The 27,540-nt window shown below is 45.6% G+C and overlaps 1 protein-coding gene across 1 annotated transcript in view; it reads left to right on the top strand.

Moving 5' to 3' along the window:
- Positions 1-18,755, top strand: part of BEND5 (BEN domain containing 5) — an 860,026-nt gene extending 841,271 nt beyond the window's left edge. The window contains exons 12-13 of the mRNA XM_085067639.1: positions 5,351-5,447; positions 16,189-18,755. Coding sequence (XP_084923765.1) covers positions 5,351-5,447; positions 16,189-16,312 — 221 coding nt within the window. The 3' untranslated portion in view covers positions 16,313-18,755. The remainder of the gene's footprint in view (positions 1-5,350; positions 5,448-16,188) is intronic.
- Positions 18,756-27,540: the final 8,785 nt, after the last annotated feature.

The raw sequence follows: 27,540 nt of genomic DNA on the forward strand, positions 1-27,540 counted from the left end.
TGGGGGAAGTCCCTTTGCTATTGCCAGGCTGGCAGTGCTCAGGGCATTTATAGATTTCAAGGCTGGATGGTCTGGCTGCATTTCTTGGGTTTGCCCTGCCAAGTTCTGTGAGAGAGTGTCCCCAGTAATTCCCTGCTGAGCCTGGTTCTTACACCAGAGCTATGGAAAGCCTGATCACCTCCCCACACTCCCATTTTAGAAGCTTCCCCCTTTGATAATAATTTTGGAATCTGTAACCAGCTATGCTAGACACTGAGAACCTTTTCTCCCTGGAGGGAGTCCTGGGAAGGATGCATCATCAGCACTCAGACTTGCACCATGTTAAATGCTGGTGAAAAACCTTGGAATAGCCTCTCTCCCCACCCTCCTTCACCACCAAATCTCTGCATTGCCCCAGTCACACTTTGCTCAGAGTGGGTCCCCCATGAGATGAGATTGGGGCAGCATTTGTTTATTAGAGAGCAGTGTCAGCACTAAGAAACAAAATAAGTAACTGGTGAAAACAGCTCTGCTAAAATAGAGGACTAGCTCTGATCAGCCTGGGCATGATATAACATGGTGGTTTAAAGCCCTGTAATGCTATTTTCCACTGGAGCTCTTGTCTGAGTCAGAAAGGGGTTTGATCCATTGATGGAAGCTGTTACAAACAGACGAGAAAACCTCATCCATATTTCTCTTGAGATTGTATGAAGCTGACAGTATGCTCTCTGACCACAGTCATCTGGGACTCTCCCACACAAAATAACCCTCTTTTCATAAATAACAGGATCATTGTTGTGGTAGACTGAGATTTGCTGTAAAATTCAGTTGTGTCAAACAAAGAGCTTCTTCTGGTTTTTAATTTGAGCTATTAAAAAGATTCATCTTTCTCTTTGTTCTCATTTTCCTTACCCTCTTTTTTCCTTTCCATTTTTTTCCTTCCTCTCTGTCTGTCTTTAGGATAACTTAAAGCTGTTTGTCTGAAACAAAAGACGTGCGTGGGTCTGGTCAGTGGTGCCTCCAGATTGAACGGTCACATTTCAAATCCTACTTAGGACTAAACTTGGATGAATTCCATAAGCTAATAACCCAGTGCAGTGTTTCAAATTGATGGAGGTGCCGTCCTCTAGATGAGACATAAAACCAGAGATCCAATCTGCTTGGCAGAGACCCCACAGGACTTATCAAAGATGAGTGGGGGCTGCTAACTGTTTTGCCCTTGTCAAATCCTTACCACCATCACGGCTTCTCTTCCTGTTCCAAAGCAATGACACTGGACCTTATGAAAATGAGATGGTGAATTTGAAGGAGCCATCCTTTTTCTAATTATTTAAAGCAGTTTGCAGTGTCTGGCAGAAGGAGGAAAGAGAGATAATCCACTCACTTGAAAGTGGAATGACCCTGAATTTCAAAAAGCAAAACAAAAGCGAGCGAATGGTGCCACCATGCTCTGCAGCAGTGACATTATTAAAGGATCAGTGAGCTATTAAAGCAGCAACATTTAGTACCTCCCCTAATGACTTGTACTGCTAACTGGTTTCCAAATTGAGATTTTTATTGCCTCCATGCACAGCCAGAACAAGGCTCTGTCTGCACTTCCAGAGGCTTGAGCTTAAGCAGACTGTTCACAATAGGCTCAATGAATCGTGTCAGCTGAAAACTCGTAATGGCTTATGAGAGTCCCCACTCCTCTCTCCTCCTTTCTTACCAGGGTTGGAAGCTTTGGGCTGTGGGGCATGGTGGGGATCGTAAATATCCAGGATTTTGCAGAGAGCCCAGCACGATTCTTGAACTTCCTAACATCTGTGAAATTTGGCAGAGTTGTGCATAAACAGACTGTCCTGAAATGTCCCCAGATCTTCTGATGCCATTCACAGAGTAAATGCTGTGAGAAGGGCATTTGCAGGAGGGACACTGATTTCCACTTCCAGGTAGAAATATGGAGCAGGGAGAAATAAGTCTATGGAGGAGGAAGAGAGATGAGAGGGATCTACAGGCACCAGTGAAGGTGAAGATACACCCAGCTGTTTCCACCATGACTCTCCCAAATAGATTTTGGCTGTCTCATATGAGCAGAGCTTCCATGATGGGAATGGCTGGGAAATGGCTTTCTGTCAAGTGCAGGGCAAGCTAGGAAGGGAGTTCTTGTGGGCACACAGCATGTGGGATTGCAGAAAGGAAGCTGGTTAAAAACCAACCGACCAAACCATCCAGCAAAAGCAGGTTCTGGTTGCAGTAGCTGTTATTTACGTGCTCAGGATACACTGAAAGCCAAAGTGGAGTTTGAGCCTTCCAAGCGCCAGAGATAAATGCAAATGTTATTGCTTTAATTTGTTTTTCTCCACCAGTTCTGCACACACGTGCTGCTGGCGCTTGCTGAGGGAGTCACGCCAACTCCTGCCCAGGCTGGACAGTCACAGGGAGAGGCTGATGCTGCTGCTCCTGGTTTTATGTATCAGGTGCCTGATTGCCATGACAGAAACCACTCATCCTTTGCAAAAGTGACAGGCAGAGCAGAGGGGGCAGGATGGCTGGAGAGACTTGTATTAGAACATGCACATTTTTTATCCCATGCTGGTTTGAGTCTCTTTTCATCAATGCTGACTGCAAGTTATCCCCATTTTGTGACTTTTCGGTGGATGCATGTGGCACTGCATTTCCAGTTTCATCACACTCTCCCATCTATCTGTGTGTCCATGCTCTGCAAAATGCCCTTACCTTTCTTGGCAATCTTAGTAAACAGGTCTCTGTGGGGGTTGCAAAATATGTTCAGAACTGTAGGAAAATGGGGTGAAATGGCCTGAGAGGCCCTTCTATGTTTCCTTACCCAAACTTCATGCAGGACCAGTTACACCTAAACCATTCATGTCTGCTGTGGGCTTAACCTGTTCTTGAAGACCTCTGGTCTGGAGATTTCCAGACATGCTAAGGCAGGTTATTCCAGCAGTTAGCTGTCCTTAGCTTCAGAAAGCTGTTCCTAAGACCTGAGCTCTGCAGTGGAACTGGATTCCTGCAGGTCAGGGTTAAGGCAGAGCTGTAGGCAGGAGCTCAAGGAGTCACTTTCCTGGCTGCACCCACTCCCATCCAAGGGCTTCCTCCCCCAGGACAGCAGGTCAGGTGCTTCCCTCCGTGCAAACAAAAGCAATGCACAGAGACAAAGAAAAGGGCAGCAGGGCCACTTCTGGCAGAGGAGCTTTCTGAGATTGGCACTGACAAAATATCCTAGAGACTTTACCGAGTCCAATTACCACTTTATGTCTTTAAAGTGACGAGTAAATGAAAGAAACTACAAGATCAAGCCATGTTAGTCTTCTCAATCCCTTAAGTGTCTGACAGCCCTCTCCCTTCTTTCTCGCTTCCTCAGACTACTCTGAACCCTTAACCTTCGCCACCGCTTTGAGCCCAAATCCACAGCAACCCAACTACCCCCAGCCACCCCCAAATTCCAGTAACAATCACAAAACACTTCCAGAGCAACACTGCCCTCCCTCGAATTGTTAAACTTTAGGCTGTCTCCAACTTTCCGAGCTTCCCTGCACACAGGGCTGGTGCTGGCAGGCAGCGAGGGGAGCTGGCTGGGCAGTGCAGGGCTGGGGAACAGGCGGTGCTGATCCACACAGCCGCCTCTCCCTGTCCGTGCAGACACCAGCCGGGAACACCAGCTGCTCCGGCTCTGCAGAGCTGCTGGCCAGCAGAACAGAGCTGCCTGCAGCACACACGGTGTTAGCATCACAGCGTGTCAGGATAGACCCTCAGACAGAAGGGACAGATCCATGGAGTCATCCCCAGGATGGGGGAGCTGGAAAAGCAGGACAAGATCATTGGAGAGAGAAGGAGTGTCAGACATCATCCTCAGCCACCAGACCCGACTGCTGCATTAGCAGAGCTGGTGGCTGGATTTTTGCATAAGTAAAGACTGTCATGTCAGTTTGACCTTCCTTATAAATAAATAAATAAATGATAAAGAGATCTCACCGTGATGCCTGAACTTGATGTCTCATGCTCACTTGTTTTGATGTGTCTAATGTAAGTGGGCGGGTAATAAAAGCTTCATTTAGAAGCCAGAGTCTTCACTGGCACTGCTGGAAGCCCCTGGGATGCTGCACTTCTGGAATTTTCCTCTAATGGAAACATCAGCAGATAACTATTGATAAAGCAGAACAGGCACACAAAACAACCCAGCAATGGTTTATCCTCCTGGACTGCTGGGTGTTGGATGCAAAGGTCTCTTTAGTCTCCCCAGGTTCTGTACCCACCTCAGCTACTGCAGCAGCCCTGCTGAAATGCTCCTCACCACGACCATCAGGGGCAGTGCCCTGGAGAAGCATGTGGTTCTTGCAGCATGAGTAGGGATCATTCAAAATAGGCAAATAAAGGAGTCCAGCCCCCACAATACTGTGGGGATATCCAAGCTGTGGATAATGGCATTCATTGGGTATCTCCCAGCTGGACATCACCCTGTAGATCATAAGGAGATGCTGCTCTGTAAGAGGTAGCCTTAATGCTGCCATTTCACATGAGCAGCAGATTCACCCCATAGACATGTTGTCTGGGGTGTTGTTTTTCACTGCAATCCACAGGTTATTCAACTTCTTTGCAAGCAGCTGAGTCTTCAGGAAGGTCTGGTTCCTGTGCCTGTGAGGTCTCTGTGGCAGCTTTGATGATCCTAATGCTGGGCTCAGGGGTCAGCTGAAGGAGAAATTGTGGCTAGTGAGGAGAGGAGAGGAGACACACCAGTTACTGCTGAACTCATTAAGGTAACCTCCTGTCTTTCCAGTTCTGTGCTGAAATCACCATTTCAGGTCCTGAATACAGCACAGGGAAAGAACAGTGCATTCTCCCATGACACTGTGAGGGTCAGAGCTAAAGGTGTGGAGGGCTACGGCTTTAATCCCAACCTTCAGCACACTGGTCTGTGGCAGGTTCACACCATGATATAGCTGACCTTGTTTCCTGGATACAAGCTCAGAAATACTGCCTGTATCCAAGCATTTTAAGGTAATTATATTCCCTGAATGTGGAAATTGGAGGGCCCCTTTTGCTTAGTGTATTATTCCATGAGAACCACAGGGATCTGCAGCCAGGCGTGGGGGGAAAGGGAGATTGTTTCCTCTTGTCTGTGGTTTTATGCAGCATCTGCCTGTGAAAATAAGAAGCAAACAAGATGACCCCCACCTTATCACCTTATCTGCTTGCGTAAGTCATTTTGCCTGAAGCCTGAGCTCTGTGGGATGGCTAATGTAAAACTTGCTCTTGCATTAAATAGCAATAATTTACCTTTAGACCTTATTATTATTATCATTATAGTTATTGTTATTACAATTATTTTTAATGATTGAAAAGAAAATGCTCCTTAATTAAAACCTCACAGATATGAAGCTTGGAAGAAATGTGGCCAGGACATTCTTGGATTACTACAGGCTGAACTCATTGGTGGAGGGACCACTAGCACCTACTCCTAAAACTCGGTAGGTCAGAAAGCAATTTCTCTTGCTTTAGCAGGATGGCTTTTTTAATACCTTTCATGACTAAACTTCAGTGCTACTGCATTACGGCTTTATAATAAGCGTGCTAGCCTAACTGTGCTTATTTTATTGAAATTCCATTTGGAAATAAAGCATTTATGATCAGGAAAGATACTTGGTTTATGTCTGAAAAAATATTCAGAGGATTTTGGAGATATCGATATCTTCCCTGAATTCTGTCTGCTGTGCACCAATCTCACACCAGTATCTTTAATGGACTTACCCTTCATTTATCTCCTGAGAGCGAATCAGACCCACTTTATTCCGCAAAGTTTTAATTCTGGAAGTGAAAACTTTTCAGCACTTGAGGAAGTGACTGGCAAGGCTGTGCTAAAGGCAGAGTTCTCCACCTCCCCTTGGAGCTGCTGCAGTGCTGGCAGCCAGTAGCAGGTTCCTTCTTTGTCACCTTCTGGGACACTTTATCTGGGGATCCCCTCTCAGTCTGAGTCCTTACTCCAGTTTTACAACCAGCTCAGTAGGTGTTAGTCCAAAAGGAAGTGGGACATGAAGTCAGGCACTGGCAAGCCATGCAAAGAGGCATGGAATGCCCAAGCTTGACTCCCTGCAGCACTGCTGGCCCTTCCCTGGTGTTGGCCAGCTGTGTCCTTTCAGTGACCCTTTGCATGGGTGAGGAGCAGGGGAGATACCATGGAACTGTTGATGGAGAACCAGCATTCCTTGAGCTGGAAAAGCTGTGTAACAACATGAAAAGGGGAGCAGAGCAGTAACCAGAGTACCTGTTTCATGGGAAATGTCATATTCAGAATCTGTCTCTGTTCTGGAAAAACAGCAATAATTGCTCCAAGGTGAAAAATTTTAATTAAATTCATTTAGACCAATTGGGATGTTTCATTTGGGTTTCAACTCTTAGCAGTACAACTGAATATAATTTATATTTTGCAATGGAAAAGGCAATTCCAAACTGGCAGCTGAGCCTTGAGATTTACTTCTTCCTTCTGTCTGCTTTTTCCCTCCCGTGAAAGAGCTGTGGGAATGGTTGCTTGTTTGCAAAGGAACACTTTCCTACTGAAGATTTTCTAGTGATGTATAAGATGGATGTTACAAATATCAGCCCAGACCAGAGAGCAATTGCTGGAGTTCCTTCTGCAGCCTTTAAAAATCCTCTCATTGCAGCCAGTCTGGCAGTTCCTTATATATGTGGTCAGAGCCAGGCTGCCTGTGTTAGGCCTGCTTTGAGCCCATCTCCCTTTTCTGTTTGTGATCTTGACACCACAGTTTAGGCTGGCTGAAGGAGGATTGTCAGCACTGCAGTTCTGAATGCTCTTATCTGCAGAGACCTGCAGGGTTAGCAGAGAAAAGCATCCAGCATCTTCCTCTCCTCCGGAAATTGAATGTATCATTTCTCTCAGACTCCCAGGGGCCACAGCCTCCAAGGCTAAAAACCCACAACTATTACTGAACCTAATTACCACCTGACAGCAAAGTGCTTTTCCCTAGCATCATTCAGTTACCTCATCAAAAGGAATGTTTGTTTGCTTTCTTCATTTTAAATTAAAGAACCACTGACAGTGGTAACTGAAGCATTTTAATCTCATCAAATATCCATGTCCATCTCTATAGAGACAGCCACGCCAGCAGGGAAAGATACACATCTATAATCGGGTTGCACAGAGCAATTTTTTTTTGTTCCCCCACCAGAAACTAATGGGGTGAGGGATCCTTTGTTTGGGGAGTGCTACCTCACAGCAAAATCCTAAATATGGTCAATGTTCAGCTCTAAGCCAACAGATGTTTAAGGAATAGATTTTTAAAGATTCATGTTGTTAATTTCCTGATGGATTTCAAATACCGGCTTTTCCCTGTAAGTAGATAAATGCCTTCTATTTGTATCCTGGGCTTTGTCGCCTGACATTTGATCAGAGCCTGTATCTATATATTTCTAAAATGTACACCAGTGAAATGAAATTGTTCTTTGCAGCTGCCGTGTTAACTGCAATCCTCTCCAAAAGGAATTTTTGCAAACTGCTGGGAAACAGAAGGGAGATGGCTGTGGCTTTAAATATGCCTTGGCTAGGCAGTGGCACTAGGAAAGGACTGGAATATGTAAAATGATACTAAATATCTGTGTAATCAGGACTAATTATATGGCACGGTTATTAGTGGAAACAGGACATGTTGTGCCCACAGTTTATGAAAATATATTAAAACATTACTGGATTCCACATAGTCATTGAAAGAAAGCTGCAGAGTTAATAAACGTGGAAGGGACAACTAATTGCCTGCTTTGTCCCAGACTAGGACAGGCAGAACAATTTCTGTTTGAGGGAATTAGTGCAGCCAAAATGTGTTAGAATGACAGGCTTGGAAATAGCAGCGACCTGCAACACATCCAGAGCACATCTGACTGTAAGGAGGGAAATGTTTATGTTGGAATCACCATGTTTTGGAGAAGGAAATTGAGGCACAAAAAGGGAGAGGTGGACCTGCGGGTCAGAAATAGGGGTTGGTAGGCAAATTCAGGCACCTTTCAAGAGCTTTGTCCATGCAGTCAGGCTGTCAGAGAGCAGCCATCCTACAGCATAGGCAATGCAGGCAGCTCAGTGGGAATGGAATCAGGATCATCTGGAGTTAGAGGCAGCAACTGAGGCAACAGCTCTGCTTACAGAACCAAGACTGAGGCTGGAGGTAAGGCAGCTCTGCTTCCTCAAATGCTTGTGCTGCTTATTTCAAGAGATCAAGAGAAATAACTGTATCTGTATTCTGTGTGTAATGTGTTTCTATGCCTCTAAGTGAATCCAACTGGCTGGCTAGATCTGTGGTTAAATTCCACCTGCCCCTGCCTTCTGGAGCCCAAATGCCACCTGGAGATCAACATATTATAGAATCACAGGCTGGTTTGGGTTGGAAGAGACCTTAAAGATCATCCAGTTCCATCCCTTCCTGGTGGACCTTCTGCCAGACCAGGTTGCTCCAAGCCCCATCCACCATGGCCTTGAACATTTCCAGGGATGGGGAATCAACAGCTTTTCTGGGCAACCTGTTCCAGTGATGGAGCCCACCACAGGTCATCCAGCCCCTCCCAGAACTCTCCAGCCCCTTCCCTCTGACTGAGCTCCCTCCAGCCTCCCCCCAGTTCCCCTGCGAGTGAGCCCCGTGACCACTCAGGGTTTCCTACAGCCTGCAAGGAAAGGTCAGAACTTTTTTCAGAGAGTAACCCCAGTGTGTCCTGCAGTCCTCATGGCAGGGAGCCCCTGTGATCCCAAACAAACACCCAGTTCCCAAAGATAACGTCTGCTGTTATCAGCATGATAAGTAATTATTTTCCTGAAGGTGACGCATCTGCGGCGAGGTAAGACAGCATCAATGACTCAGCTGGGGAGGGCAGGAAGGTTAGAATATTTTCCTGTGTGAGCTAATGAATTAAAAGCCTTGCTGAAAATGCTGGATGCTCTCTGGAATGACAAGCCAGCAGGCCCATGAATTTCTAGCAGGAAGAGAGAGCTCTGTGCTGCCTGCAGAAGCTGCTGGAGAGGAGAGTGTTGCCACTTAGCCGTGCTCGAGAGATACTCAGAGAGCCTGTCCTGGACACAAAGGCAGCTCTCCAAGGGTGGGTTAAGTGGGCACAGAGCAGGAGAGAGCAGTGGAGAAAGGAGCTGTTGGACAGCAATGAGGGTTCATGCCCTTCCTCTCTTCTTGTTCCTTTTCGAAGCTGTTCCATGGCCAGAGATTTTCACTCCCAGTGCACTCACTGGAAACCATTTGAGTGGAGCTCCCTTTGATGCTGCCAGAGGCACAGGGAGTTCCTCCTCTTACTGAGCCTCTGTCCTGCTCTCACCTCTTTCTACCTGTGCCAGAGAAAAGGTTAAGATTTCTTGGGTTGGAAGTGTGAAATGTCCTCCTCTGAAAAGAGGCTGGTAAAAGGTGAGAAATTTGTAAGGGATTAAGAGACAGCAGAGTACAGCTGTTACAGAGAATGGCTAAGGTGGGAAAACAGAACTTTTACTGAAAAATTCACAAATGCCAGCCATGTTACACTGCCTGAAGCTCATCCCTTTGCCCATATCAGTGTTTCTCTGTTCTTTCACTGGCTCCCTGGCTTCAACAGAGCCCTGCTCCAGCACAGCATCAGGAGAGGAGCTCTTGCCTCTTTAGATATTGACATTTTTTCTCTGAGAGCCACCAGTTCCATGCTACTCATATCCTGGACACACTGAAGTTTAAATTCTAGAAGTCCTGAGTGAGTAAACAGCTCTGTCTGAGGTTAGGGAAGATGGTCTTTGAACAGAGACAATGTGGGTATCCTGAAAAATCCCACCTGGGCCTTGCTGGTGGGGAATTTTGCAGATAATTTCTGCCCCATATTTTCCCGTAGGTAAAACCCAGATGCTCTGCTCACAGAAGTGCTGGAAGAGAAGTTCCTTCCTGTGTGGGAATCTCACAGTTGCTGCACTGATACACATGAAAGAAAAGCTCAGGAGAAGATGAATAATTCTAAGAGCAGGGATTTGATGGCATGTGGCAAATAATGCCTGGGGCCACACAGTGAATGAAAAAAGGACAGAACAAAATATTGACTGGCCCTTCATTAATTGCTGTCTGTCCATCGTGCCATGCATAAAGCAGCAGCCTTGCTGAAGAAAAAGTATGCTGTGATGAAGTAATTAAAGACCCCATCAGAAGGCATATCTGCCAGGAGGTTGAATTCAAATTGCTCTGACAGCCTTTATTCTGGCAATTCCTCCTTTTGCTGCTTGACTTTGCAGCCTTAATGATGATGTATGAGAGCTCAGCTGCATATCCAACAGGCTGGCTCTGCCCCTGGGACTGTCCCACCACCCTCAAAGCCATGGGCTCTGTCTTCTGCAGCACGCTGGTGAGGATGGGGAAAGTCTTTGTGTGTGCGCACAGTCTGACCAAAGGCAGGTCCTTCTACCTGGACAACTCTGTTTGAGCCCCATCTGGACATTAAATAGCTGTGCCCAGAGGCTGTGTGGGCTTACAGGCTCAGATTGATACCTTCCCAGGGCTGTGCTGCTCTCTGGCACAGGCTGTGTGTGGGTCCTTCTGCCCCATGAGGTCTGGAATGTTCTCCCCAGGTCATTTCTTCTTGTGTTTCAGAAAAACTCCTCTCTACACTTTAAAGCTCAGGATTTTTGAGGTTTCATCTACATCTGGTTGTGCTTTCTTTGACTTGGCCATGAGTGACGTGAGAGCTGAGAGTGAAGCCACCTCCCTGCTTTATTCCTGAGGGGCTCTTTTTTGCCATCCCCAGCTTACTTCTCCTGAACTTAAATTATTGTCTTCTTGTCTTTTCCCCCACCATTTTCAGTGGCTAAGAGGAGAGCAAAGTGTAATAAACAAAAAAAAAGGTTCTAGACCAAATGTAAAAGGTCAGCAAAAGCTCTTAAAATTTGTAGAGGAGGGAGGAAATGAAATGAGGGCAGGAAAATAGAAGAGTCAAACAACTTCAATCTGATTTCTAGGTCTATAAATTGTATTAGGAATGGGAGCACTACTAAGGTTCAAAGGCAAATTACATGTTTTGCCTAAAAATTAATTTTTTGTGTTTTATCCCCTTCTCTATTGATAATTATAATCTGTCAGCTTGCTCCCACACATGTCTGCACATTTTATGCAACTCTTGATACTTGTAGCTGTCATTAAAGAACACCTTCCAGGTTTTGAATGGTGCCACATTTGTTTGGGTTCAGCGACAAGGATTAATTTACAGCATTTAGGGAGATGTGCAGTGCTTGGCCAGCTCCCAGCAGAGGCTTCACCAAGATTCCTCATTACAACAATTTGCTTCTCAAACACTCGGGAACCAGAATGCCAGCTGCAGGGATTTTACCCTGGATTTAAGCACGTGCACACTAAAGCTCATGCAAACACCCAAATCTACATCCAACTTGGTCCTGCTCTTAGAGACTCCCTGAAAAGAAAAATGCTTCAGGATGGGGAGCTGGTGTGCCTGACAGGGGCCCTAGCAGGAGAAAATAATCTGCATTAGTATATAAAGTAGATTGGGTCCATGTTAACAATCCTTTTCAAAATGAAGGTGCTGTCAGCTGTTTTAATTTAATTTACTCCACCTTAATTTACTTTTTGGAAATGAGCTAAATTAATAAATTGAATTATGGCTACTTTAACTCTGAAGGAGCATATCACATAAGAGCTTGCTGTGGTTTCACTAATCAGCTTTGCATTTAAACCCTAAATGTATTTAGATTAGCTCTCACAGGCATCCTCACATAGGTATGCCTGCAGATACCCACCTGCTTTCCTTTTCCTTCCCTGGTCTTGTTGCTCTGAGGAAGCCAGGGCTCAATGAGCAGATTTACAACATCTGTGTTACTTCATGCATCTCCTCGGTCTGGGACTTTCCTGCTCTGAAAGTAGAGACAGGGAACTATGATCTGAGTGGGTCAACATGGGTAATGTCTGATGTATACAGCACCATAATCCCAGTATCATACTGGTAACTTGAACAAGCTCAAGAGACAGCCATTTTCTGCTACATCTCATCAGGTAAGTGCAATCCATTATTCCCCTGCTGCTCCTTAGGAAATGGGAGGACAGGAGCCAAGACAAAACCTATTGTCATGCCCTCTGCAGCTCCCTGCTCCAGGGTCAGCAAAGGTGCACAAGGGTGGCTGTGTGTGAGCCATGTGAGTTGCTTGTAATTGTGGCTCCTTCTCCTTCTCTGGTGTGATAGTGTGGTTCCAGCTATAAACTAATTATTCCTGCCTCTGTGCACTGTCTCCTGGATAAAGCAGGGGAAGGAGGCTAGGAGCTGAACTAGGAGCTGGATGGCAAGTAGAAGGTTCCCTTCTGTGGCAGAGGGAGAGACATCTGCACACTCTCTGATATCTGCCTTCTCTATAAGCAGCATGGATCAGTTCCTGCTCTCAGAAGGGCAGAGCCATAAGATATGGACGTGATGAGGTTTCCAGGTAGTGCCTGGATTCTCCACATACCACTTTAGTGGGGTTTATATGGCCCAGAAATCACAATGTGCTGTAATGGATGGGTGGTCACATGGCAAGCCTGACTACATGCTCACTTACTGGAAATAGGTGCTGGTGACCGCTTGAAAAAAGGAAAAATCAAGCCTGTGGTAATGGCTGAGGATTTCTGACCTTTGCTCTAACATTTTAAATTTGTTTTTATTGCTTCTAATTGGCCTTGCTTTGGAGCATGCACATTATCTAACTGTCAGGGCACTGGCTGTCATTATCTGCTGGGTCATTTGGTTTGTGTTCTTTACGACTGAAACTTGTCAGGCATTCCCAGAAAGTACTGCGCTCCCCTTGCAGTGTCAAACATGGTGCTGGTTAATTGTGCATCCCTGAGAGTGAAGCATTGGAAGTGATCAGGCATTGATTGTTTAGCTGTGATGGACGCAATGGAAATGTGTCTCCTCTGTATGGAGGGAAAAGTGTAAAAATTAGATCAGCAGCCACACAGCAGCAGCCAGATTTCTTAGTTTAAGGGATCAGAGGTTACCCATTTTCCAGCCTTGATGACTCATTTTTGATCCCACTCACGTGGCTTGGCTAACTTCATTTTTACCTCCCTTTGCAATTTAAACACCAATTCTCTTCTATTTTGACTTTCTTTAATATACCAGCTGCAAAGTCACTAGTTCAAATCTCCCCACCTCACCTTGCTTCACGAGATGGAAATGAAAGTCAAGTACTGTGTGTGTGAAAAAGCTCAAAATGCCACAGTGGCACAAATGTGCCTACAATGGTGGCTCTGTAAATCTCAACTCATTCAAAACATCAGCCTAGTTTGTAAGTCTGACAATTCATTTAAAAGCCTTTAAGATTTCCTAACAATTAGAAATCCATATACGGTTGTTTTGGATGTTAACTACATTCAGAGTAGGTGTATATGGGGTTTGTCCTCCTGTAGATGGGCAGGGAGAGCTACAGGCAGCAATAGCCATGTCCCTATTTTGCAGAGTAAAAATGAGCTTTGCTGGGAACACCAAGCTGTTAGACCTCAGTGTGAATTATGCATCTGCTGTATTTAGATAGAAGCAATTTTCCTGTTGAAATCAGAGGTTGGCGTTTCTTTCCCATGGGGTTCTGTAACTCAAAATTGTGTTGAGATCAAGCATGTAGAGGAGGCTTTTTTAGCTGTAAAGGTGAATGTATTCAGATTATTCAAGTGGTGATTTTTTGGATGTACAATTAGTTGAGTGAGAGATGTGGTATAAATTTGGTATTGTAATTGCTATGCCTCTGAGATTTCAATTTGCAAAATAGTTTGCATGGCTGCAAGATTAACTGTTGTCTGTGCGATGAACATGGAGCAGAGCTGTGGTTTGATTGTGACAGTCAATTGGCTGTATGTCCCAAAAAATCACTTTGCCACAAGTACCTGATGTGAACCGAGTGGTTGATATTCATGATGCTTCAGTTCTGTGGATGGCTGAAAATGGCCAGTGTCTAAAATTCTCACCTGTAAGTGCTGTTGGCACAACAGGATTTCCTTTTTCTCTGTTAACAAAATCAGGAAAAAGGAAGTTCAAGACCCATTTTTATTCTCTTTGCCTATTTTGCATTATACTGTTTCCTTCACTTGCATAGAGGAGCATGGCAATGATGCTCAGCAGTGCTGCTCCAGTGACTGGATGAGTGGGTGCAGAGAAATGGGGGTCTGCATGGAAGCAGCCACAGCCCAGCCAGGAGCTGAGCCCTGCCTGCCCATGCAGTGCTGGCTGTGCCCTGGGAGTAGGCAGGAAGGCTGTCAGCAGTGACATGGGCAGTGCTGATGCAGCCCCAGGGCAAGGGCTGGGCTGCCTGGCTGGTTTTTGGATGTTTTGCGTGAGTCTGCGTTTGGTTCACAGCTGCTGCTGTGTTTGGGTGTCCAGTGTTGTCTAGGAACATGTCAATGTAATTACACACAGAACCAGTGAAACTGCTTGTTCTCACTTCACTGTGCCTTTCAGGTATCCCTCCCAGGGTCCTAATTTATTTACTTTTGTCTCAGTGTTTATCTTTTAAAAATACCACTATGCCCTAGGTTGGTGATTGAACTGTAGAGATGCAGTAGAGGCTGCACTGGTGGCAGCTGTGACAGCAGGGAGGAGGAGAGGGCTGGTGGAGGTAAAGCCTTCTAAGCCCTGGGCCCCATCGGCAACTACATCATTACAATTCTTTAAAAATGTATATTAAAACATCCTTCTGCAAATAAAAGCAGAGGCACTGAAAAACACATGCTTGTGTGGTGAGTAAGGCAGGTTTATCTGAAGGGTCACTGGAGCCCCTTGGCTAGTGTGAGCAGCTCTAACATCCCAATCTTCCTTGGGATGGAGAGTTGGGTTTTGCTGCTTTTTCAAAGGAGGAGCTGTCAAAAGGTGTGTCTGCAGGGGATGGTGATGGCTGCTCAGACATGGTGCCACTCTGGGGTGAGTGTGGAGGGACCCCACTCTCCACTGGAATTCCAGAGGCAGGTTAGGGTTATAGGACAGCCAAAGCTGGTTCCTCTGGCCCCTGGTCCCAGACAGACAGACCAGGGCTGGGGCTGTCCAGTCACTTGTGCACATCTTGCTGTGACCTGTGTGTCAGGACCTAGAGGAAGGAGAGGCAGTGAGATTGCTGGGCTGTGAGATAGAGGATTTTAATTAAAGCCTCTAAGCAAAGAGACTTTATAAGTAAATAGAACAGAAATGTTACAGAATGAACTGATAATAGAGATTTACTTTTCCTTAAAGTAGCATAAATTCATCATGCACACTGTAAACACACACACAGAGGAATGCTTTGTCTGGGAAACAAGTAGTGAGACTTAGTTCCTTATCAGGAGCTGAAGTGTTCCAAAGCAGGTCTTTCCACCAGATAAGCTGTGGGAAGCTGGGGAGCTGGTTCTGTGGTGCTGGGTTGTGAAGAGCTCTGTTCTTACCCTGTGAACTCCTGGGGCATCACTGCAAAAAGTACTTTGTATTTTGCATAACCCTGCTCCTTTGGAGGCAAGTCATAAAACTCCCACAGCTCTGCTGGGGCTGCAGCATGAAAGGGGCCCTGGAAATGTCACACTCCAAACTATAGTGACAACTGAAGTTTGGCATGACTGCTAGATAATTGAGTTAGATAATTGGAGTTATGGGCATGGGGAAATAGCAGTATCACCTCTTTGTGGGCTCTTTGAAGGCGCTGGTCTGGATGCTGGAAGTGATGGCATCGTGTGGGGTGTTGGGTGTTCTCTGGCCACACAATCAGTCTGTCCCCAAAGACTGTGACCCAGCTGTGAACACCACTGGCAGTGGGGGCAATCCAGCTGTGAGCAGATGTGTGAACCCAACCATCCTGTGAATGGTAAATGCCCCAGAAGGAAATATTCACAGTGAGAGGAGGGCTGTTCATGAGCAGAAATGAAGGGAAACATTTCAGGTGTGCAGGAGCCTCTGTAGGAGAAAACAGTGGGAAGTGCCTCACCCAAAGGGAAGTAACAGGATCCTTCTCCTGGAGAGCTCAGAGCTAGCACAAAGCCCTTGAAGCCTCCTGGAAGGACTAACCCTGCTCTGGCCAGAGAAAGATGGGACCAGCTGGTCTTTAACCACCTCTAATTTATCTCAAGCTGCCAAAGCCTTCCTTACAGATGCACTTCGCTGCGAGACTTCACACACAGCTCCTCAGAGCACACCCCACACACACTTACCTGCTGCTGCAACACCAGTGTCTGACAACACCTGTCCTCTCTCTTCCTTTGGCAGGAAGGACAAAGTGCCACACTATAAATGCACTGCCCAGCGGGGCCCAGGGAACAGCCACGCTGGAGGCAAAGCTGAGAAGAGGAGCCAGGAGCATCTGAAGGAGTCATCTCTGTCCATGCGATGAGAGGAGAGGAGAGCTGTAGGGCAAGGCGGAGGAGCACGTCGCAGCCAGGAATCGATGATGTTTCTCTTTTTTTTTCCCCAGACAAGTATTTCTAAGATAACAAATAGTCCAAGGAGCAAAGAGGGAGAGGGAAATTAGCTGGAAATTTTACTATTGATTCTTTTTTATTTATAGATGGTGAATCAATTTCAGGGCTTTTTTTTTTTTTTCCTATCTGTGGGGAAAAAAAGAGTGAGCTGATAGATTTGCAGAAATCATTTGCGGTGGCTGAAAAGCTATTTGTTAAAATGAGAAAGCCTCTCCTTCCTCCACCAGTCCCCTTCTCTCTCTTTAAAGGGGTAATCCATACAATGAGCTAACGAGGGAGTCCTGGCTCCTCTGTTGCACCATGTGATGTCTCCCCTTTTAGTGTCAGGCTCAGAAGCTCTTATGCCTACTGCATGTGCTTGTCCTGTTAGCTTGCATTAAGAAAGCCTGATAAATAGCTTCTGGGAGCCAGGCAGGTGCTCCTCAGTGTGCAGTTTATCATCCACTGCATGGCTGGGTTTTTTGCTCTTCCATCAGATCATTCGAGGAGAGAGGTCATATGAGAAATGTGACTGTCAGGCTGCAGGCATGAAACTTGCTGCAAGACCTGTCCAACAGGCAGGGACAGTGGTCCTCCATCAAAAACTCTGGGGTCTAGAAAGACCAGACTTCCCAACAGATGTATGATTGATGCAGCGTGGGCAAGAAGTAGTGCTGAAAGGGGTGAATAAACAGTGTGGTGACACCACTGTAAGAAACCCCAAGTAAAACCTCAGCACCTCCCCATGACATGGACAGCATGTGAAATCTCTGCTCAAAGCCACTGTCACTAGGCAGTGTTGTCTCCTGCAATGTGTGACTCTCTGAAACATCTGACCTGGATTCTCAAACTGGAGACAAAAAGAGGCTGATCCTCAGTGGAGTCAGAGTGTTTCTTATGGGATGAGAAGGGAGAGTATGCTTAGAATTGCCTCTTTTCAACCCATCTGAAGCCTTGGGAAGCAGCTTCTCTTCACTGTCTTCTGCCAGGAGTTGGGCTGGAATGGTGGCTTGAGGAAGAGAAGGTGCCAAGATCTGGTAGATAAGAGAGGGAAAGGATGAACCTGACTGAGGGTGAAACATGACTGGATGAGCTCCTCTTGGAGTGGGGTGGCCCTGAAGAATGCCAGCCCCAGACACAGTTCTCTAGTAAAAGCTGGGTTGGTTGTTCCTGTCCTCTTTCCCAGGACAGGAATGCCATGATCTAGGAACAGTCCGGCTCAGCTGAGTCCTCACACTGTCCTGTGTGTGAAGAGAATGCATCCTGGGGAAAAATGAAAAGGTATGAGAAACAATGAGAACTACAGGCTAAAATAAGTCACCTTTGAAGTGACTTAAATTTACTGTCCTGGGTGAAAGTACTCCCTGATCCTTCAGCAGTAAAGACCTGGCTGCAAGGTCTGACCAATGCTGACCCAAGGTGTGGTTTTAGGAAGAACTGAAAGCAGATTCCCTTGCATGCATACTTCCTTCTCCTTTAAAAATCCTAGTGGATACAAGGGAGTTCTCTGTGAGGCCCTTGAGCTCCTTTCCATACAAGTGAACACAGAGCAAGCAGGGTCAAGGCTGAGCTCTGCATTCTGTGTCTCAGGACCTCACCTGCCCTTCTGGAGCCGCATCCCAGTGGATCTCCTGGGAGCCACTGGCACATGGTTTCCATCCAGTTTGTATTACTGCAGCTACAAAGAGTGAGCAGGTAGGAGTAAGGACAAAAGCTTCGCTTTGCATGCCTCTGAAGAAGGACAAGCTACTCAGGATCTGCCAAAACTTGAGCTGAATGTATCTGTGTGTGAGCTACCCATTAGCTGGGCTTTCCTTAGTTAGTTGCTCTCTGACAAGGGAAACTCGCTTGAAGGCAAGGAGGAGGTATCCCACTGGAAGGAAAATTATTTAAAACACCAAGCAAACCTGTTACTGTCAGTATTTCAAGGTGAGAGGGTTAAACTGTGTACATTTTTAGGGAGAATAAAATGCCTTCGTATGATGAATTTCAAGGCATCCAAAAGGCACAGTGCTGGCTCTCTGTCTCCAAAAGCAGAGTAATGAATAGCAGTGACAGTGTGATAATTAAAATGACCTCTTGGAGATATGGATTAGAAGGTACGCAGACAAGGGATAAGTTCTCCTTTGAATTCATCTAGTGATAATTTATGACTATCATTGGGTTTTATAGGGTTTTAGTGGAAGACTTTCAAAGTTGGTTTACTGGAGTTAAAATGTTCTTTCACGTATTCATTGCACTTGCAGAATTCCTCGTTATTTATTTTTGAATGTTTCTATATATACATACATATATATATATAATGAGAGAGTTTCAATATTTGCTTAGCCGCTAAAAAGCCTACTCTAGAAATATTAATAAAGTGATAAAAGCAGCTGTGGAATGAGTGTGTTGTTTCATTTTCATTCCTTCCTCCTCACAGGCTCGCAGCTCACTTCAAAACCAAGACAGGTGGATTCTGGGAGGCCCTTGTGCTGCCCTGCTATCAGCTGTCAGAGGCTCCCTCTGTCAGACTTGTAAAATTCAGCTTTTTAACTCTAGATTTAATAACTGGATTTTCCTGGAAATCACCATCTCCACGTCTTACTTGTCTTGTGCACAGGTATCTGCCCCACAGCTGAAATGTATAGGACTTAGTACAGACCTAATGTAGATTGCTCATCTCTGGCAGAGATGCTTCCTTTCTGCTGAGATATCCCAACCTTTCAGTTGCACAGAAAGCACAGATTGGAGACAGTTACCCATATGGGAAATGATGACATCCCATTTGTCAACTCCCATGGTGCTAACCTTCTTCCCATCCTCTCCACCTGCCTAGCAATGCCATAACATCCAAACATAAGGTTATCTGCCAAGAGCATCTGCCTTGCTCTTCAGCCAGGAAGCACGCCTGTCCTGGAACCCATCCTGCCCATCTTGTTCCAGAATGTCATGCTCAACCTCTTTGCTCTTGCCTCCCATTTCATTCCTCTTTCAGTTTGTGTCTGGCACCTTCTGGCTGAGCCACAGGTGCCAATACAAATTTTTCCATGCTGAGATCTGAGTCACATCTCCCCTGAACCTCATAGGCAGAGCTGACTCTGTGGTGCTTTCCTCAGAGACCCACTGCTGTTTTCAGGGTTCTCCAATAAACTGGGTTTCTTGCAAGCTGTCCCTGACCAGCTGGGGATGGGAGGCTGAGACTTTCACTGAGGGGTCTCTGCTAGTTTGCCTCAGGGTTTACACATCCCGTTTTTTTAGGGGCATTAGCATGGGAGCTGAAAATAGGAGACCTTTTGTTTCCAGCTTCTAGTTCATTTTCCTCCCACATAAGTGCTTAAGTTCTCCTCCTCCAACTGTGCAGGCAGATCCTGCTTCAGAGCCTACTCCTGGCCTGCCATGAGCTTCTTCTTGCTGGAGATGATCTGTGTCTCAGAGGTAATGCATGTTGAACTCCCAACAGTAATTCTTCACCAGTCGCTTGTGTCAGGTCCAAGGTAAGGTGACTCCAGGGATTCTGACAGCTTCAGAATCCAATATGGGCCCAAAACTAGGAGTTTATTGGACAGAATGGTATTTGCTCCTAAGAACAAAGTCACATGTTATCTGAACACAAGTACAGGGCTTTTTTTGTGAGGAAACCAGAGCCCCACTGCAATGCCCACCCTGCTTCTTCTCATTCTCTGCTTGGAGAGCTGCAGGGCCTTCCCTTGGAGCAGTAGTGATGTATTTGCCTCCCTTTGTACAGGCCTGGGTGATGAATATTAAAATGCTGAAATTAACTTGTTTTCTATGCATTCTGCTCTCCTGACAAGAAAATCCCACTACAAACCCCTGCACAGGCAGTCTAACTGCACCGAATTAGACCCTCACTGTGAGGGGATTATATATTCTGATTGGGGCTGAGTTTGCAATTATTTTCTCTGCCACACCAAAGACCTTTACTGCAGAGCTGCAAACCAGTTATAGGAACATGAAATGCTTTGACTTCTTCACTAGGGAAACATTAATCCAATCACAGGTTATGTCCATTACAGACTATGGCAATATTGTATACAGGAATTCCCAGGAGAAGGTTCTACAAAAATTGGAATCTCTCTATAACCATGTTATGAGATTTACTGGTGTGGATAAAATGGGCAGAGTTAAAATTACCAGGCTGGCTATCTCTAAAAGACAGGTGAAGTCTGCTGGCTATCATTGCTTCGCAATATTACAAATGGAAAAGCCCTGAAGTAATTGAATAACACATCTGCTGAAAAAACCTTGTGAACTGCTATAATCTAAAGATAGACTGTGAGGAAACAATGTAGGTACAGCACCCGGTTAAAAGGAAAAAGATGCTTTCCTTACCTGGTGCAGGAAGATATCGCAAATGCAGGTACAGATTCTCTCTTTGTCTCCTAGATTATGTGTGTGTCTATGTGTGTGCTCTATATATTTATGTGTGTGTGCTTGTGTCCTTCTACCTCTTACTTTTCACATAAAAATAAGTTAAGCCAGGTTCCTCAGCAGCCAAAGGCATGGTGCTGGATGGGAATGATCCATAAGCAGAGCTCACTGCGTTCCCTTTTCTACTGGAGGTTGCTGAAAACATTTGGCATGGCTGGCGAAGGAGCTGATCTCTGTCCCCTTAAAATCTCTCTGTTCTTGTGCAGAAAAAAGATTTCAGAGCACTTTGCAAGAGTTTATGGAGGTTTTGCCTGTGCTTTAGTGTCAGTATTCAGTGATCTATAACCACAGTTTACCAGCAAAGAACAAGTTCCCTGGGTGCCTGCAATGCCAGGGCTCCGAAAAGCTGTGTCCAGATGGAGCTGCTGTGGCCGGGGCAGTGCACACTCTGCTTGGGGGATTGATGGACACAGCCTGGCCACTGCCTCCACATCATCCTGAGAGTGCAGCCAGGTGACCTCCAGGCACGGACAGCCACACCCAGACCCTGCAGAGTGACCCACCATCATCTCGTCTCTTCTCTCAAGGTAAGTGCGCTATGGAATGGGCGTTTGTGGGATGAGAGGGGATTTCAGGACAGGTCAATGATCTCCTGCAGTTCTGCCTGGGCATGGAGAAGCTCCTTTCATTACTCATGTTCCTCCCCATCTGGTGGCTCCGAGCAGAGATCCAAGGGCAGCTGACATGGATGTGCTGCAGCAGCATGGCTGTCTGGGGCTGTCACAGCTGGTCAATATAGGGAGGTGTGATTTATTTCACATCTCAGGCACCTCTCCGTGGCAGACCAGCACACATGGAAGAAAAAGATGCTTTGAGTGAGTCTGGAGGGGGTTGAATTCTCCTGTGGAAGGAACAAAGGGGAGACTGAGAGCATCAGTACTGATGGGCATGGATACAAAAGAACTTTTTCCGTAAGTCTTTCATCAAAATTCTTTATCATTGAAAATGTTTTCAAGAATCCAAATTTATGAAGTATAAAAATGCTGCTTTTCAAGTAAGGCTTGAAATTTACTCTCTGGAAGCAGTGGGAACAGTAACCAGCCAGTCCAAACTGCTCTACCAATAGTCTGGGTATCTGAAGGAAGATTTTATTACCAGCTAGTGTTTGGAAGAAAAGAGTACTTTAGCAAGTTATACCATTGGGGATAAAGTCTTTCTCACAGCCATAAGGGAATCAATATCCTACAGTGATTCCCTGTTACATACACAAAATTATCCTGGGTATAAAGAGTCCCCTGTTAATTTTGCACATTTAGGGTTGCTGCCTCTGATGCTTTCAACCAAAGCAGCCTGAACAAATGCTGAGGATTTGTACTCTTTTTCCTTTGGTGCACGATGAAGGTGGGGGAATTTTTGGGGTTGCTCCATGTATGTACAGCTAAGATTGATGAGGGTTCTTCCATAGCACTTAGGGCCCATTTTAAGGCTGGCTTAATACCTTTCTAGAGGTGTGATAATTTTAGGCCCGGAGTGTTATCCTCGTTGTGTGACGCCCCTTCCAGAGCTGCCATGAGCACTAAATCTGCTCGCTGGTGTTTGCAAGTCTGAAGGCTGAGCAGAGCCCTGCAGGGAGACAGCAGGCTCTTGGTGGGGATGTTGTTTTCTGGCAAATTCATGTTGTACTTAGCACTTAATCATTTTTGCGTCCCCTAAGGCAGATTTCCTTTCCCTCTCAGTCGGTCACAGCCCTGTCACGCTCCCAAAGTTTGAGCAGCTGATGCTGAGTCACCAAGTGGAAAACACGAAGTATGTCTGAGAAGGCTTGACTAAGAAGTAGGAAGAAGAGGGGAGAATAAAGGTTGGAGAAGCCCAGTTTAAGTTTAGCTCAGGAAAATTGTTAGAGAATAGAGGTGCTCTTCAGCATGGGAGTCCTGAGTCCCCCTCTCTTCTCCCTTTTTTAACATGGGAACATGAGTTTCACAGAGCTTCTTGTTCAGCCTTTGGTCTTTTTAGGTGAAGAAGCATTTTGCTATTTTTAATAAAATAGGAACCTTTTTAAAACCAGGCCTTAACCATGGAAATCTTGACTACAACTTTAGCTCTTCCATGGATCACATATCACAAGATTTAGGATAAGGTGAGGAATATTTATCTCTGTGATTCATTTCCACCATCCAAACCCCTATGATTTCTCCCTTATACAAATGTTGCTTTATATATGTTTTTTTCCATGTGAGGAAACACCCATTTCTCACGTGGAGGCCCAAGATTCAGGCAGATGAAGTGAGCTGAAGCAGGACAGAAATGGGTCAGAGCCAGTGACAGAAGTGAATGAGGCTCCATGGCTGAGTCACAGCAGCCAGTTGAGTGATGGCCATGGGTGCTTGGCTAAATCATCACAGATGCTCCCAAGGCAGTGTTGGTAGACAGTAAGCAGTAATTAATAATGGCTGTTAAATGCAGATATTTCACACCTCTCAACCTTGAAACAGGGGAGAAGGATTTTTGCAAAATACTTCTTTTTTAGTTACTCTCACACTCCATGTTCAGTACACCCTGTTCCTGAACCAAGCTGTCATTCAGCCATGCTAACTCTTCCCAAACCATTCATCTGAGGATTTCTGCCTGAAATGGCTGTAAACACCAAAGTCCCCAGGTTATCAGTTAGTTCTGTGGCCATGATACAATTGGGAAATCTGTGAGATGAGAGCTTGTGTGGAAAGCCACACAGAAGGACCCTAGAAACCCCATGCCACTTGCTACAATCAGTAGAGATGCCACCTTTCGGGATTAATCTTGCTTGCCCAGGATATATTTGATTAAAAAAAAAAATCAAGATTTCTTAAGCATCCTTGTTCTTCTTCATCATAATTTCACTCTTATTATGTGCATGTAGCCCAGAATAAGCCCGAAAAGCTTAAAAATAAAAGCTACTTCATTTAGGTGTTGTGGATAGGTCTCGAGATGGTGACCTGGAGTTGTTTTGCCATGAATAGCCAGTTTTGCCATGCCCTGCCTCCTGATGCAGGGGAGGCACAAGGCATAATAGGGACAGAATGAAGGTGCAAAAATAATGGTCATAACCAACTTCTCCCTTCAATCTGGAGCACCTGGTATTTGAATGAATCTATTCCCTGGTGCAATGCCATTTTAAAACTATTCAAACTATATATTGCAAATCTATATTTGGATTTAGAACAGCTCATGTGTGGGTTGGATTTAAAAAGAGAAAAAAGAAGGGTTTTTCTTGATTTAGAAAAATAGTGATAGTCTGCACAGTGTGGGGGCAGAGGTGGGAACCCAGCCCTGTTCTGAGCAAGGTTCCATGCAGCATGGGACATGCCAGGTCAAAAGGAGGGCACATTCTGGAAAGGGGAACATGCATTTGGAAATCACCAAGGGCCATCAGAACAACTAGTGCTGTCCAGGGTAAATCTGCCCGAATTTTGTTCCAACCTCCTCGCTATTTCAGTATGCAGATGCCTGCCCTTGGCTGTCCCAAAGCATTTCCTCCTGCTCTTGGGAAGATGGGAGTGCTGTGTGCTCCTGGACAGGGCATTAACCAGAGGAGCTAAACACCACTAAACCCCTCCTTACAGCCTGCCAAACTTAACCAAACCCAGCAGGAAGAAGAGGGGGTCCCTGGAGTAACCACGGATGGTGGTCTGGTGAAACAGGGACAGGGCCAGGGCTTCTCACCATGAACTGGGAACTTCCCCACCCCATCTGGACCAGAAAAGCAGTTCAGTCACAAACCAAGCCACGAGGCCATCACTCGTCAGCACACTGCACTGATGCTACTGCAGAATAGCAGGAAAGGCTCTATCCCCATCTACTTTTAAATCATCAAGCTAATAAGTACCCTGGATGATAAGATGTAATCTTTTAAATGCAGTATGGATTTCTTCCCTGAATTATGCATGATAACATCTTTAGGCAAGAGGGTTTTTTTTCCCTCCTGGAAGAGAAATCTTGTGGTGCTGGTAATCACTGTTTTACAACAGGCTCACCTGGGAAAGGCTACCTATTGCTGGGCAATCTCTGCTAACTTCCCAGGAGTGTGGGGCCCTTGGATGGTGCCAGAGTATCTCCAGGAGATGTGAGGCTGTTAACCCATGGGATCAATGGCACTGACCAGCTGGCACTGGTCTCCAAGCACAAGTAGCCAGTTGAGGAACATCAAGAGGGAAAAAAAGAATGAATACTGGGATTTCAAAGGTGACTGGACAAATTCAGATCATATATGGTCACATGCAACCGCTGTCTGGGTCTCACTGGCTCCCCAGGGGTTGTGGGGACCACAGGCTGCACAACAGGCAATGGGCACAAACTGAAATGAATATTTGAAATTCTGCCTGAACACAAGAAAATATTTTTTAACTATGAGGGTGGTCAAATGCTGGAGCAGGGTGCCCAGAGGGGCTGTGGAGTGTCCATCCCTACAGATGTTCAAAACTCAGCCAGACATAGCCCTGGGAAACTCTCTGTAGGTAACTCAGCCTGAGCAGAGGGAATGGACAAGATGATCTTAAGACCCTTTCCAACATCATCCATTCTGTGATTCTGCTTCCTGTTTCTTATCCATGATTTTGACAGTTTTACTGGCCATTTTGCAGTGTAATAATATCAATGCTTAGCTCTTGTGCAGATCTAAATTGTGATCTGCAGTGCCTTTAATGAGGGTTGTAGTTCACCCTCCCTGTTGAACAGCTAGAGGGACTGGAGCAGTCAGAAACCAAGGGGTTTGCTTAAAGGCGTTTAGGAAATTGGGGGCAGAGGGACCAAATCTCCTAAGTGTCACCTCCCCTTCCCAGCCCAGCACTGCCACTGCAATGCCTGTGCAAGTGGTATTTCCAGAGATATGCCTGGTGCACCAAGCACCCCGTGGCAGCAGAGGCTGAAGGTGCTGGATGAAGCTCTCTGTTCACAGATGCAGCACTTGGCCTGCAAACCCCAGCAAAGCAAAGATGTTTCTGTATTTTGCCAGGGAGCAGTGGCACAGGCAGCTCTGCTCCGCTGAGCTCAGCTGAACCACAAGCAGGCAAGCTGGTGCTCTAAAGGAACTGTGTCCACAACCGGTAAAAACAGGCTTTACCCACCAGTGCTTCAAGTTTTCTGTGCATCACATTATTTTTTTTTCCCAATGTCCTGGTATCAGATTTGGCCAAGTTGAAATGCATAACAACCAAAAATATTCTTTCTTAATAGTACAAGTATTGCCAATCCTTAGAGACTGATGATTGCAATATTATAAAAATTCCTTTACTAAAGCTGACATTTCTGTAATTTTGCATCTCAATGTATTTTGATCTGTAGGCGAGTACACCTTTAAAAAGAATAATAATCTGATTTATCCCAATGATAGTGAAAATCAGACAGAAGAGCAGATGTGTGTGCATTTCTACGGACACACAAGAACCAAGCTCCCCTGTAAGTACTTCCTGAAATCCTAGGTCCTAACAAATAGGAATGATCTTGTTAATCCTTTGGTGAGGTGAATGCATATGTGGACTGTGTTTGTATGGAGTAGAGGAAGCAGGCAATGGCCATTTATGGATGATTAATCACAGCCATGTATTCTTTATTTCCCATTTACGGGTGATACAGTGGGCTGAATTCTAATCAGCTCTCTCTATGGCAGGGTTTCATGTTTCTGCTTTCAGCAGTTAACACTTTAGAGATATCTGAAATTAACTGAGCAGGATGGCTATGGATTGGGATCACACTGGTCTTAGCAATGACTTTGCTTATTGCCTTTGGAGAAGGAACAAAATATTGTCTCGTGTGTGGGCTCTGGGAAGTTACATTGGAAACGGGTGAAGGTAATAACACCTCATAGCAGTCAGTAGAACAGGGAGCTGAGTCCAACTAAAACCAGTTCAGAGCCCAGATTTCTACTCTCTCTACCTACTACAGTTATTAAAACTAATGGGAAACAAGGAATAAAATGCTACGGCTGGCTCACAGGGAATGTTCCCATTTGGAGATGCTTTACAGCTGTTCAAGTGGGATAGTGGTAAGCAAGTGGAAATGGAAGTTCAGCCTTGTGCCCCACTGAGTCAGCAATTCCTCCAACAGCAGGAATGTCTACAAATGAACATGGGGGTTTAATGTTTTCTGAACATGTTACTTGGTAGAAAAAGCTGGCTTTTCTCAATGGTCAAAACTGGAAATTACCTCTGCCTGGAGGGGCAATGCTGCCCTCCTGGTCTCTGACTCTGGTGTAGCTGGAGTTCAAAGGATTGGCAGACCAAGTGCTCCAAGATTTCAGGCAAAGCTCAGGAAGGCTCAGTTAAGGATTGCTGCAGGAATGGTTCCTCCGTTCTTCCTTGTTTTTTGTCTTAAATACAGTACATCAGAACACTCTTCAGCAGAGACACAGTCTTCACCCCTTTGTTCAAGGAGTGGAGAGAAGAATAATTAACAGAGCCGTTACCTCTTCTCCTTGAACGATGCTCAGTTTGACCTTTCCAGCACTACAGTGGTATTAAGATAAGAATCATGTACTGTACCCTGACCTCAGTTACACCACGGCACATCTGAATTTGGAGTCAGTCCACTCAAGTAATTAGAATTGACTGGGATTAAGACTAGTGCACGCAGTATTTGGTGTTTCTGGCATTTATAGTCCAGGCAGTCGGAGGGATCCATTACCTCACCCACACCTGCCCTCCACAGGCTGCTCACAATGTGTTTATTACGTGTGGCACTAATCGCACAGCAGGAGATTAAATTGGAGAGCTTTTAAAAGGCAAATTGGCCTTTTACATCACCTAATTTGGGATGGGGG

This window comes from Lichenostomus cassidix, chromosome 8 (genome assembly GCF_008360975.1).
Source record: "Lichenostomus cassidix isolate B80296 chromosome 8, HeHo_3.0, whole genome shotgun sequence".
NCBI lineage: Eukaryota > Metazoa > Chordata > Aves > Passeriformes > Meliphagidae > Lichenostomus > Lichenostomus cassidix.